The sequence below is a fragment of the Populus trichocarpa genome, chromosome 1 (genome assembly GCF_000002775.5).
Source record: "Populus trichocarpa isolate Nisqually-1 chromosome 1, P.trichocarpa_v4.1, whole genome shotgun sequence".
In the NCBI taxonomy this organism is placed as follows: domain Eukaryota; kingdom Viridiplantae; phylum Streptophyta; class Magnoliopsida; order Malpighiales; family Salicaceae; genus Populus; species Populus trichocarpa.
The window spans coordinates 39,229,309-39,243,878 of record NC_037285.2 but is presented as its reverse complement, the minus strand read 5'-3'; the positions used below and the strand labels follow the sequence as shown (position 1 = coordinate 39,243,878).

Below are 14,570 nucleotides of genomic sequence, written 5' to 3'. Positions count from 1 at the left end.
AGACAAAGAGTCAAGGTGAAAAAGACGAGGAAAATATGTGATTGTTTCAAATTGATGCAGAAAGTTAAAGTTCGTCCTCGTACTTTTCAAATAATAAATTTTTGATCTCTTTAGTTTTTTAAAAAAGGGTCCAAAACTTCATTTTATTATTTTATTTTTTAGTCCTTGATTTGAGGAGATGAAAGAGAAAGTCATCAGTTTTGATGATAGAGATAAAAAATAACGGTTAACACTGATTTCAACCACAAAATAAATTGATTTTCATGTCAAAGGATTACATTCGATGAGAAAAGTTTCATTAGGATAATCTTTGGCCTTTACATTACTTGAGAGGGTAGATATGAGGTAAGGAGGTTTTTTGAACTCTTGTTGATTTTGGGTTTTTGGACCAATCTTTGGTCATTTAAGGCCATAAATATGTTTATCAAGGTTTCTAAAGTATTTTCTATGATATCGTTTAGTTAATATCCTGTGACAGAAACAATGCAGATATACGAGGCAAGACAGAATAGGAGACAGAAATAAAATTGTATTTGATAATAAAGTACAAGAAAGAGTGATTATCACTGTATTGTATTTGGTTGATAGTGGACAAACAAGAATAAAATATTAAACAAAATCTATTTTATCCTTAACATGTATTATTGTCAAACTTACATATTAAAAAAATATTTTTTTTTACTTTAGTTGACATTGGGTATTGAAATTAAAAATAATATAATAACATTAGTTATAGAATCCAGATTTGCCTAGCAAGTTGCCATGGGACTTGACAACTCAAGGTCTTGACTACTCTAGATTCAAGAGAAATAGAGGAAAGACTCACCTAACCTAACTTAACTTAGTCAAGAATTTGAGTCAATCTATGACTTGGTCAAAACCCGAGTAAAAAACCTATTAATTTTTTTGAAAAACAAATTATCTAAACTATATTATTTTGATCCTTTTAAAAAAATATATAGAATTGACCTATGTCAGCTCGAGTTGACATACCTAACCTGCGTCTTGGGCCTTATCCCGGGTCAACACCTGGGTCAAGTTTTAAAATTATAATAATAATCATTTTTATCCTTATATGTCATAGTTAGAAAAGTTTGGAATTAAAAGTTTTTTACAGGGTTACTTTAGGGATAAAATATATTAAATATTATCTCTAGAGACATCCTTTTTTATACATCTTATTTTGAAAATACAGAAATTCACCCCAAAGTTGTCCCAATGACAAATTATTTTTATGTCTCTGTGTCATTGACCAAACACTTTTTTATCTCTATTGTCTCTAACTCTTATGCCTTAGGACAATAATCAAGCGTTGCCTATGTATTTTTGGTCAAAAATAAGTTGAAAAAAATTTTCAAGGCATAAAATACCCCGGCCCTAATTTTCTAGTGACTTTGCGGTTGTTAGATTCTAGAGACACTGACAATGAGTCATTTGTGATTTGTTTTTTAAAAAAAAAAGGCAAATAAAATGTTGTTTGCCCTCTAATATTTCCTTTAAGATAGTCTATGGACATAACCTTTCTAGAGTACTGGAATTAATTCATATTCCTTACATCAGACGACTAAGTGTCCAAGCTACAATAATGACAGGTTACTTGCATGACATTCATGAGCAAGTCAAGTAGACAATCAACGAAAACAATGTCAAGTATAAATTTATGGCTAGTACTCATCGTAGGAAAGTGGTGTTTGAGGTTGGTGATTTGGTATAAACAATCCTTACAGGTGATAGATTTCCAACAGGTGAGTATAACAAGTTGAAGGAATAGAAGATAAGCCCATGTGAGGTGTTACAGGAGATAAATGATAATTTGTACATGATTCGTCTGCCTAATCACCTAAAGACTTCTGATGTCTTCAATGTCCAACATTTGACATCTTATTTAAAGGAGGAACAAAACTTGAGGATGAATGATGTCGTCGGCCTGAGATAACAGGTGATCATGAGTAGTCAAATATGGGTTTGCCATGGCTAGATGATGATCTTATCCCATACAGATTATGTAGATGAACTAGTGGGACAAGTCTACACTCAAAAGGAAATCTGATAACGCCAGACCAAAATGATGGCTTAAAATGGACATAATTTTTTATCTGACTGTTGGATTGTGCGTAAATTTTTATAAGATTTTTCAAAGGTTGTTTTCCTTATAGTACCCAACTTTATTGCTATACAAACCTTCAAATCTTTAGATATAAAAAAATCTCACTTAGACCCCTGGTTTTGGCAGTTTTGTTATTTTCCTTGTTATTTTTTAATTACAAGCATTGTTTCAGATTTTATGGTTATTTCCTATTTATTTTTGGATTTTTATTTTTATTTTCTAGTTAAGGTTTCTAACCTATTTAAGGTTTTGTAAACCTCCTAAAGAGACAAAATTCTTGAGTATTATTTTTAGAGAGAATAAAACTATAAATTTAGGGTTCATACCTGCAATTCCTTTCACTCATTAAATTCATGTGCTCTATGCGTTTGATTGTTGTCTTTAGCTTCTGCTTGCATCAATTGGTGGTGTCCTTGTAGCTCCCCTCATATGTTCACTAGATGAATGTTATTTTCTTTTGGTCCTTTAATTTTTTTTTCATTTGGTTTTTTGTTATTTATTCCTTAAACATTGCATTGTTTAGGACTTTGTCTTCATAATTTTTTGTCTCCTTGCATTCTATAAGACTATCATAGTCTTAACAAAACATCCTATCATATGGTAGGCTCTTGATTTTATAGAAATATATTTGATTGTATTGTTTGCGCGAAATTAAATGTTAAGGAACCAAATTTGAAGAAGGTAAATAAAGGTAGTCGTAATATAAAATAAAATAAAAATAGTCTCTCCACTTTTTGGCTAAGTCTTGCCTTAGGGTTTCGTCAAAGTTCTTTTATAGTCCTTTTAGTTTGGGAATCATGTATTTTAATTCAAAACTTTATTTTGTTCTCATCTTGGTCCATGGTTTGAGAGAGAAGAGAGAGCTGTCTAAAACATAGCAATTAAATGAATAAAAAAAAGGCTTTAGAAAGCCTTTCATTTGTAAATTTAGTAGTGTTTATCATCTTGAGACAAAGATAGTTAATTGCAGCATTGGCAACTTACAACGAAGCTTGGCTAGAGATAAGCCGAAACAGTGGGATATGGCATTACTACAAATAGAGTTTGCTTATAATAGGTTTTGGGATTGGACCACCCAACTAAGTCCTTTTGAGATAGTCTATGGACATAATCTTTCTGGAGTACTGGAATTAATTCATATTCCTTGCATCGAATGACTAAGTGTCTAAGCTATAGATATGACAGATTACTTGCATGACATTCATGAGCAAGTCAAGTAGACAATCAACAAAAACAATACCAAATATAAAGCCATGGCTAATAGTCATTGTAGAAGAGTGGTGTTTGAGGTTGGTGATTTGGTATAGGTATTCCTTACACGTGATAGGTTTTCAGTGGGTGAGTATAACAAGTTGAAGGAATAGAAGATGGGCCCCTGCAAGATCTTGTAGGAGATAAATGATAATGTGTACATGATTCGTCTTCCTAATCACCTAAATACTTCTGATGTCTTCAATGTCCAATATTTGACATCTTATCTAGAGGAGTAACAAAACTTGAGGATGAGTTCACTCTAATCCGGGAAGAATGATGTCGCTGGCTTGAGATAACATATGATTATAAGTAGTCAAATGTGGGTTTTCCATGACTAGATGATGATCTATCCCAGACAAATTATGTGGATGGAGCAATGGAACAAGTCTAGGTTCAAAAGAAGTTTGGTCACACCATACCAGAATTATAGCTTAAAATTAGCATAATTTTTTATCCGATCGTTGGATCGTACTTAATTTTTTACAGGATTTTTTGGAGGTTGTTTTCCTTATAGTATCCAACTATATTTCTATGCAAATCTTCAAATCTTTAGATATAAAAAAATCTCGCTCAGGCCCCTGGTTTTGACAGTTTTGTTATTTTTCTTGTTATATTTTAATTTCATGCATTGTTACGGATTTTATGGTTATTTCCTATTTTTTTTGGATTTTTATTTTTATTTCCTAGTTGAGATAGGGTTTCTAACCTATTTAAGGTTTTGTAAACCTCCTAAGAAGATAGACTTCTTGAGTATTATTTTTAGAGAACAAAAATGTAAATTCAGGGTTCACACCTGTAACCCCTTTCGCTCATTAAATTCATATGTTCTATGTGTTTGATTGTTGTCTTTAGCTTCCGCTTGCATAATCTGGTGTTTTCCTTGTAGCTCCCCTTATATGTTCACTAGATGAATGTTCTTTGCTTTTGGTACTTCAATTTTTTTTTCATTTGGTTTTTTTATTTATTCCTTAAACAATGCATTTTTTAGGACTTTGTCTTCGTAATTTTTTTTCTCCTCGCATTCTATTAGACTATCATAGTCTTAACAAAACATCTCATCATATGGTGGGCTCTTGATTTAGTATAAATTTATTTGATTGTATTGTTTGCACGAAATTAAAAGTTAAGGGACCAAATTTGAAGAAGGTAAATAAAGGTAGCCGTATTACAAAAAAAAATTGTCCCTCCGCTTTTTAGCTAAGTCTTAACTTAGGGTTTTGTCAAAGTTCTTTTATGGTCCCTTTAGTTTGGAAATCATGTATTTTAATCCAAAACTTTATTTTGTTCTCATCTTGGTCTCTGATTTGAGAGAGTATAGTGAGTTGTGTGAAAAATAGCAAGTAAATGAATTAAAAAAAGACTTTAGAAAGCCTTTCATTTGTATATCATTCTCTAAAAATTTGGACCTTGATTTCTTGATCACTTTAAGTTATTTGTATATCATTCTCTGGTTTGAGAGAGAATAGTGAGTTATCTAAAACATAGCAAGTAAATGAATAAAAAAAAGGCTTTAGAAAGCCTTTCATTTGTATATCATTACCTTGATTTCATGATCATTTGTATATCATTCTCTGGTTTGAGAGAGAATAGTGAGTTGTCTAAAAAATAACAAGTAAATGAATAAAAAAAAGCTTTAGAAAGCCTTTTATTTGTATATCATTCTCTAAAAATTTGGACCTTGATTTCCTGATCACTTTAAGTTATTGGAGAAGAGATAATCAAGTGATAGGCCGTGTGCCGAAGCAAGTGACATATCACCTATTATTAAGAAGAACATTGAAGTGGACGGCGGTGTGTCTTTTGTTCTTTAAAAAAGAAAAATATTAGCCAGGAGCCCGTGCTTAGACTTATCCGATGGTCATGTGTGCCAAGCTACCTGAGCTTGCGCACCTGACCTGGTTTTGTTTTTTTATTTAATTTAAATTTAAAATTTTTAATAATTAATTAATTTAAAATGTTATAAATGTAGTAATTTATTAATTTTTTTAATTAATTAAGAATACATTTTAGATTTTATTTTATTAAATAACATTCAATTTTTAGTTTGTTTTCAAATAAGTTTATAATATTTTTTTTATAATATTAACAAGTTTTTTTAAAATCCTATTATTTTTTAAAACTTTTATATGGTTACTTTTCAAATAAAATATATTTTTATTATTATAAAATTAAATAAAAATTATTTTATAAAATGATGATATGGAGTCAATTGAGTTCATAACTCAAGTTACGAGTTTGATATATTAGTTCAGATTAGTCAGGTCGATTAAAGATGTCATTTTTTTAGTACTTGAAAAACATTACTTCATATGATTGAATCTTAAGTTCATAATCAAGATTTTACTTCCAAGTAACAATGTCTACATTTTTTTTACATTCAAAAAGATTTTTATTCCATACAAAACGCGAGCCACTTACCTCATTAGTTCCTCTTATTTTGTCCTTCCTACTATACAAGAACAACAGTTCAATGGAGGGAGACTGAGTCCCCATGTTCATGAGAATTAATAGAGATATCATTAATTGCTATACTAGAAAAGTTAGGGTTTTTCCACCTTCTTCACTTTCTCTATATAAATAGTAAAGGAGGTAGCTCCTTTTTTATTTTATTTTTTAAATTCTATCTTTAAATTTTTTATTCTTTTGATAGAATATTTTTAGTTTTTTTTTTTAATTTCATCATTCAATATTTTAGCGATTTTGAATTGGTTAATATGATTTGTTTCGATTTGCTTTCTATGAAATTATTGTCGTCTCAAACAAACATATCTGTATTTTATTAGTGTTTAATTTTACAAGCGTCTATTTGTGTTATCATATCATTAATTAAAAAAAGGTTTTTAAACTCATTAGAGTTTATGATATCGGTTGTGAGTTTGACGAGTTAAGTCGTAAAGTTCATGTCTATTCAATATATCATTATCTCAATATTAAAAAAATATTTTTTTAAGAAAAATCATATTTTTACCGGTCGTCTAGTTGCATTTGGACTCGTAAAGTCAACCGGATCATGTAAGGGCAACTCTCATGCATATTAATTTTAAACTCAAGCAAAGCAAGGAGTCGGGTCTGGAGGTTTTAAGGTTGACCCGCTAAATAACAATGTTGAATGGTTTCTTTATTTTTAAATTCAATCTTTCTTTCTTTTTCTCGATTGAATCATTTTTTGCTTTTTTTTATTATTTCTTCATGCAATATTTGGTTTATTTTGAATAGATCTTTATAATTTGTTTCGCGTTGTTCTCTATAAAGTTATCTCAAAATCAAACAAATATCATGATATTTAGTTGGTGCTCAATTTTATAAGCGTTTACTCTTGTTATCATATTAGTAAGTAAACAAAAAAAAAAATGTTAAACTTAGTAGCAGGTTAAAAAGTGAATTTTGTAAGAGTTCATCATTCAGGTTGCATATTTGACAGGTTATAGAGCGAAACCCGGATCAATATCGTTATTTTAATATTAAAAAATATCGTCTTGAAATTTTTTTAAAATCAAATTATAATTTTACCGGGTTGCTTTTAAAACTAAATTAAAAGATGAAACTGAAATCTAAAAGCTCATTCCTTCTCTCATCTATACAAGAGTACGTATCACTCCTCTCACTTGTGTCATGGCATCACTGAAATGAATTACAAGCTCATCACATGAAGTGATGAAGAATTTAGGTCAATGGTAAAGTGGAAAACACTGGGTTGCCTCAAGTTCAAATCCCTCCATCTTCAAACTAGCTATCAGTTAACATATTAACAAGGCAGTGATGGATGCTTTCGATTTCAATTTTTCTACAATTATTTGAAGCATAAAAGAGAATTTTCTGAGATCCAATTACGGCTCAGTTTGTGTTCATGAAAGAAAAGGAAAAAAATTCCGAACTGAATTCCCAATGGATCCGAAATCATTTCTACATTTTCATAGAAAAAAAATTAAAAGAAACAAAAGACACAAAAAAAAACAAAACAATACAATGAAAGCATTAACCTCTGCTCCTCCCTGACAACTTTTCCTTTTCGTGTATCCCAACACAAAACCCCACTCCCAATATCTAGTTCTAGTCGCACAAAAAAAAAGAAAAATAAAAGAATTCAAGTCATTTTTTAAGCATATAAGCAAATTAAAGAGAAATCAAAACCCACTTTTGAAATTAATTAAAATAGAAATTCGTCACCGCCCTATACTAGCAGTCCACGTTTCCTTGACTAGTTCCATCCATACAAGCTTGTCAGGGGTCCTACCATATAGAGACACATCACGTGAAAGCCCATGTTAGCACCAGAAGTGCCCCCACAGCCTCTCGTTACTAGTCACTACCTCTTCTTCTTTTCTTTTCTTCTTTTTACTTTTTAATCAATTCATGTTAGAACTTTAAAGCTTTGCTTAATTTTCCGAACACTGAATTGCTTCGTGGTTTGGCGATTGCTCTCTTGCTGCTTCTGCTGCATGGCCGCTGCTGTTCATCTTCTTGAGATTTTGGTGGTGATAGACCTGCCTGAGTCTCTCTATTTCCTTCTTCAATGCCTCTTGATGGGCTACCATTTTGCACCGATTCAAGTCAGCATCAAATCAACGATATAGCTAAATGTATGGTAAATTAATTGAGTAGTTCTTAAAAAAAAGAATTTGAGTTAATTTGGTTATAAATACATCATTTAATAAAGGCACTTCTTGTGTGTTAGGTCACGTTAACAATTTCACGGAAACAGTCGTTCTCCCGCAAATCATTGCATAATCAATCATAATGTCCAAAAATCAAATCATAATTTTTTTGAATTTGAAATAAGGAGAGGAGGGAGAGCTCTTACCATCTTTGAAAATCTTGTCTTGAGCCAAAGCGGCAATCCGTTGCTTGAGGGCACTATTATCAACGTTGAGAATCAGCCGTTGATGGTCTAAAAATGCAACTCTTGGCGACAATGCTGATACTTCCGTCTAGATTTTTGCATTAAGTAAAGAGTCCCAGAATTATACATTGCTAATGCTTCATAATGAACAGTAAAATAGTAGCAGTATGTAAAGATACCTGTAATGTTGTCACGCTACGTTCAAGCTCTGAAATGTATTGCAATTTCCTCACTCTTGACCTTTGTGCAGATTGCCGATTTGCCAAAATTCTGCTAAATATTGCAAAAGAATCAGTTTACAACCATAATTTCACTATATAAAATAATTATATCTCACTGAAAATTAGAAAATAAATATAACGAAACTAAGATTGCCATCAGATTCATTGGTATTAATCCACATGCAATTCTTCATGACATGAAATCGAATAATCAAGTCTAAAACATTAGAGTAGCTAGGTGAGTTAATTATCAATAATGTAATGTAATTCAAGTTAATATATATTCACCTTTTCACCCTCTTCGGGTCATTGATGGTATCACCATTATTTGAAGATGTGGGAAGAGGAGGCTGGTGTGGTTCTTGCTTGCATGAACTCTCCACCTCTCCTGGCTCGGTCTTGGCCACCGCTGCTTGTTGCTGCTCGGTATTTCCTTCTTCTTGATGGTGATGTTGATCTGTTGGCTTTGATGGTTTCTCATCGTTTTTGCTATTTTGGTCGGACGGGGTGGAGGGGTTGGAGGAGGATGGTGGCAAAGACAAGGACATGTCATGGGAAAACATGGACATGAGCTGGTCATCATCCAACTTGTCGAACCCAAGATTAGCGGAAATCAAGGCATTGGAAGAGGAATGGTTATTATTGCAGCTGCTGCTGTTGTTGTTGTCGTGGCATTGATCTTCCACCAAGGAGGGCATGTTGGTCGTCTCGATGAAAGTGATGCAGTCGCTAATAGACCGGCGGTGGGACCCGCGTCTGGTGGACGTGAAGTCCAAGAACTCATCAACCCAACAGGGTTGATGGTTCTCCATGGTGGCGGCAGCGTTTGAGAAATAATTGGACATTGTTTGGTGAGAAAAGGAAGGCCAATTTTGGGTGACAGCAGGAATTTTGGGTGGCAATTGAGCCATAATCTTAATCTTCCTTGTATATCAAACCTCCTATGTAATAACAACAACACTGTAGATTAAAAAAAAAAAAAAAAAAGCGGGTTCTTTATAAGAGAAAAATCTAAACAAACTCAACAAAGAAAAAAAACAAACTATCAATCTATACGTGTGATATCAGAAAATCTTGGGCTGCTGATAAAACGCTCTCTATCTAAAGGAATCGTTACGCCAAGCAAGTGATATTCATCTCGTCTGGTTGTAAGCTGATGCAAAAATAGAAATATTTGGTTAGGACAGGCAAGTTACAACTTACCGAACACAACTAACCAATCCCGAAATGTAATGACAAGATCTTGGGGATAATGTCCTCCTCCTATAAACACTCCGTCCAGCAAGTGATGGGGAGGGGGTTGTTATAGGAGTGTAAAATAGTATCTAGCTAGAGAAGCAAGCACAGTATGAGGTTAGATGGCTAAATTTTTAAGGCCCAGAGGTATCGGAGGTGGAGGGGGAGATGGTAGGGCACATGGGGAGTGGATTAGAAACAGCTAGCAACAGCTGGGATTTGGGCCTCTACGGTTTTACTGGAAAGTCGCAGGCCGAGAGAGAGAGAGAGAGAGAGATTTAATTAACTGGAGGGAATCGGCCACCACGTGCCGATGTGACCTCTCCCGCATCCCATCAACTCATACACGAGACTATCACTGCTGCGCTGCCATGACATTAGTAATAATCTATTTTTTATAAACGTATATTCTCCAAAAAATAAATAAATAAACTACATGGGATATGTTTTTCTAATCCATCACATTCTTTGCTTTACGTGTATGGGCTCACACTTTCAATCTGTTGCTCACATCCATCCTTGACCCTTGGATCCAAACCCTCATTAACCACATCTTTCATCGTCGAGTTTCTCATCTTTTTGCCCCTCCCAGATCATTCTTGCTTTGGGTTTTTCTTTTTATAATGAGAGATTGAAAACTTGGGATCCATGACATTAATTTCCCAATTTGATCAAAGATGTGCTTGGTCGGTCCATGGGGTGGAATTAAGGCATGATATCACACATGCAGGCAGATCTCATGGCTAGAGGTTGTGTGGAGTAGATTTATCATGCTGTGAAAGAGATGCTTGGCATGAGATGATATCTTACGAAAAGATAAAATATACAAGGTAGTGGTATAGTGGGAAGATGTAGGATTTAGGGATGATGAGCTGTGAAAAGAGAGGAGGAAATGTAAGAATCATGCCCTCCTCCTTCCCATGTGAACTCTTTGGAAGAGCCCACTTTCCTTCCCTTTGTCTCCAAATCAGACTCACATGGCCCCCTCCTCCCTCTCTCTCTACAGTTTTTCCTGGTAGCTTCCAGCATCATCTCATGTTGGCATTTATGTTGTTCTGTAAGAGAAAAGTGCTTAAGAGACACTAATAATGATTAGTGAAAAGTTGGAAGGTAAGTTAAGTACTCTAGTTGTCCGGGAAAAATATTATCTTGATCCCCCGCCTCCTCAATATCATATTAGAGAAAACATCCCACTTGCCTCCTCGAGGAATATGATCACAAGATTGTACTTCTGATCGATCAAACCAAGCAAAAGTCAATCATTTCAACGGCCAAGATGATGATCCCATGCCATGTTTTACGTGGAAAACACCATAATTAATCATTTAGAAGGCCCAATATTCTCAGAGGTGCATAACCAGGACGAATAAATGTTAACTCATTGGAGGGTAGGTTTGCATGTGCCTCCCATGGCCATTAATTTGACATTACACAACCTAGAGATTAGAGAATTGTTCAGCAGCATAATGTACTTCGATTTTCCATTAGTTTTTGGATCCCAAAATATTCTGCGATTACCGTACAGGAGAGGGGACTGTGGAATGAGAATTGGATGCAAACTATAGAGGCATCATTGCACGTGGAGAGGAGAAAAACAAGGGCCTACCTTGTTCGTGTTTTGTTGAGATGATATAATACCAAGTACCATAACCAGAACATGTTAACACTAACACTAATGCTGTAAAGAAATATAAAGGTAGAGTTTGTGGTGGCCACTTGCTCGTATGTCCGGGGAGATCCCTTGAGTTGGTTGCTATGCTCGTGTCAATTTATCAGATGAACTCGTTTAAGAAACAACGTTTCAGCAAGTGGGGAGAAAAAACCGATTAAACCAAGAAAACTGGAAAAAAAATAACCAAAAAAACCGAACCGTAAAAAAAAACCGATTAAAATTTTGAAAAAACCGATTGGTTCGGTTTTGGTTTTATAAGCCTGAAACTGAAAAAACCGAACCGAACCGAAACTGAAACCGGAAAAAAACAACGAGCCAAAACTGGTCAAGCTGAAAAAACCGAGCCAAACCGGTTTTTGTCCAAAAAAACTGAACCGAAACCGGTCGGTTTGAACCAGTTTCGGTTCGGTTTTGGTTTCGGTTTTTTTAAAAAAAAATTGGTTTTATTACTTATTTTAAAAAAAACCGAATCGAACCGAAAATAATCACCTCTAATTCTTTACATTTCAGCCTAATTGGGTTGGATTTCAAACGATAAAGCAGTCTCTCCCGTCGGCTGGATTCGTCACTCTTTGCTTGCAGTTTAGTCTAATTGAGTTGAGTTGATGAAGTAACGAACATGGAGGTAGATTTTGAGGAAACTGTTTTCACGAAGATTGATTTCCCGAATTGACATAAACACAGGGGCTAGATTGTGTGTTTCTGTACAAAAAACCAAGAGCCCGGTTGCAACTTGCAGCTGGTCCACGATAGAAAAAACTTTGGAGACAAATGGAAGTAGACTTGGCCTAATGATAATAAACCTAGTCCACCTTAGAGATAGATAGTTTTGTGTGTAGGAAGATCATTAGATTCAACTACTTTACAGTCCGCAGCTCGAATTAAAATTGTTTTGAATGTAAAAAAAAAAAATGTTGAGGTTATATATACTATTTATATTATTATTAAACTTAATTTAATGGGTTAAATTTAAAATTTTCTAACCCGATTTATTTTACTTAGATTTAAAATTAAATTGTATAGGATTGTTCAACATGATCTAATTGACTTGGTAGGTTTAAAGACAACTCGGATGATTAGTAAAAAAATATGGTTTTGATTTTAAAAAAATATATATATAATTTAAGATGATCTTTTTAATATTGAGATATCAGCATATTAGATAACACAGGATTCACGATTTAACCCGTCAAATTCACGATATGGATAATAGACTCTATAATTAGGTTTAAGATGTTTATTTTTTAAGATTATTTTTACTCAAGTATATAAATGCTCATAAAATTAAGAATAAATAAAATATCAGGATATTTGTTTAAGATTGTTATAATTTTATAGAAAACAAACCGAAATAATTTATATTGAGAAATTTAAAATCAAGCAAATTTTTTTTAAAAAAAAAGAACATAAGAAGTAAAGAAAAAGTCACCTCCTTCACTATATAATATTTATATGAACAATGGGTGAGTTGACACCCCTAACTAGTTTAAATGTATTAAGTAATTGATATTAATGTTCTCCATTCTCTTAAGAGTTTTGGAGTTTAAACTTCTACTTTCTAATAAGTAATAATTAATAGTAATATTAGGTGTTCTGAAAAAAATATTTTTTTTATTATAGAATATTTATTGAACTAAAGTAAGAACTCCCCACGATCACATACCAGACTTCTATGCCGGATCTCAAAGAAGGCAAGTGAATCAGCAGATCGAGCAAATAAAGACTCAAGTCCAGCAAATCACCCTAAACGGTATATCTGCTGAGGTATATAAACCCTCCAGCTGTTCGATGAAATGCACCAGCGAAGCCAAAAGCTTATTTACATGAGTTCACTCACTCTGTTAGCTTGTCGATTGCAAATTACCTCTTTCCTGTGTAATAATCTTAGACATGACAAGGTGAAATGAGTGATTGGTGGTACTTTAATGCTTATTCTTGCAACAGAGTATTAAGTACAGGTGCCAAGTCATCCTAGTATAATTTCTCTTGCTGGTTGATAAGAGCAGAAGTATAAGCTATATATATATATATATTGAAGGAAATGCAATAAATCTCATGGCCTTCATGAGGACTGGACTGCTCACATGTTTGTGAGGAACCAGTATAAAAACCTCTGATCAAGCTTTCCTCACTATCTCTCTACTTATATTTTATGCTCTGGTTATTTCTGTCTTGGTAACTCGTATAGGGTTTGTTTTGCATAAAATATTTTATAAAAAAATTAGTTAATATATAATATTTAACGGTAAATTTTTTAGAGAAATATTTTTAAAAATTTATAAAATATTTTACAAATAACTTATAAAATCATTTAACTATTTTAATTATTATTTTTATCTCACTATCATGAACACATCATCTTTTATTTCTTCCACCACTATTATCATCTCATTAAAACCTTCTCATTCACGATCATTTCATCAGTGTCTCCTTCATCATTATTGCTATGTTATCATTTTCTTTCCTGCCACCACTATCATCTCATCGAAAACTCCTCTTTCACCACTATCATGACCACCTCCACCACCAATATCATGTCATCACAACCTCCTTCATCACCACAACCATTTCACCACACCACCTTCTCCACCACCACTATCATGTCATCACAACCTCCTTCATCACCATAGCCATTTCGCCACCATGTTCTTCTCTACCATTACCATGACTAAATTTTTTTTATAACCATTATCTTCTTACAACCACCACCCCGATCTTCTACGTTATTATCATCATATTACTATCATCACTATTATATTAAAAAATATTTACATATAAAATATTTTTCAATTTAAATATTGAAAAACATTTTAGAATAAAACATTTTACATATAAATTATTATTTTTTTTATCCGTAAAATATTTTACGTTCACGGACTCTTAATAGTTGTGCCTTGTTCACAGCTGCATGTGTTGTGTTTTCATGTGACGAACAGTTCACCCCTCTTGGTTAGCTTTGGGACCAGCATTTATATGTGAGGAAAGGAAAAGGTATATGCTACCAAAAACAAGGACAAGTGATTTCATAATGATTTTAAATTTGAACCACAACATTTTGTACCTTAACATTGTTTTTCTTTTGAGAGAAAGGGACATTATATTTCAATTTAGGAAATATACAAAAATATGAGGAATTAATTTGGTTATTGTGATTGTTAAGGTGGCAACAATTTAATTGTTGTTTTGACCGTGCTACCTCTCTCAAATATGGATAGCAATTTCATTTTAGTTCTTACTAAT

General features: G+C 33.1%; 1 protein-coding gene across 4 annotated transcripts; it reads right to left on the bottom strand.

The window, feature by feature from the left end:
* Nucleotides 1–7,247: 7,247 nt before the first annotated feature.
* LOC7487577 (basic leucine zipper 61) lies at nt 7,248–9,974 on the bottom strand. Of its 4 annotated transcripts, none has more exons than XM_024604957.2 (5): nt 9,479–9,974; nt 8,711–9,363; nt 8,381–8,474; nt 8,163–8,289; nt 7,248–7,889 (listed from the first exon to the last, which is right to left on the bottom strand). In XM_024604957.2, the coding sequence occupies exons 2-5, from the start codon at nt 9,331–9,333 to the stop codon at nt 7,738–7,740; spliced, it is 996 nt and encodes a 331-aa protein (XP_024460725.1). In that variant the 5' UTR covers nt 9,334–9,363; nt 9,479–9,974; the 3' UTR covers nt 7,248–7,737. The 4 variants fall into 4 exon arrangements, with proteins under 4 accessions (XP_024460725.1, XP_024460729.1, XP_002298901.1 ...); XM_024604961.2 differs by having other exon boundaries at nt 8,711–9,382; nt 9,626–9,974; XM_002298865.4 differs by having other exon boundaries at nt 9,626–9,973.
* Between the last annotated feature and the right edge of the window lie 4,596 nt (nt 9,975–14,570).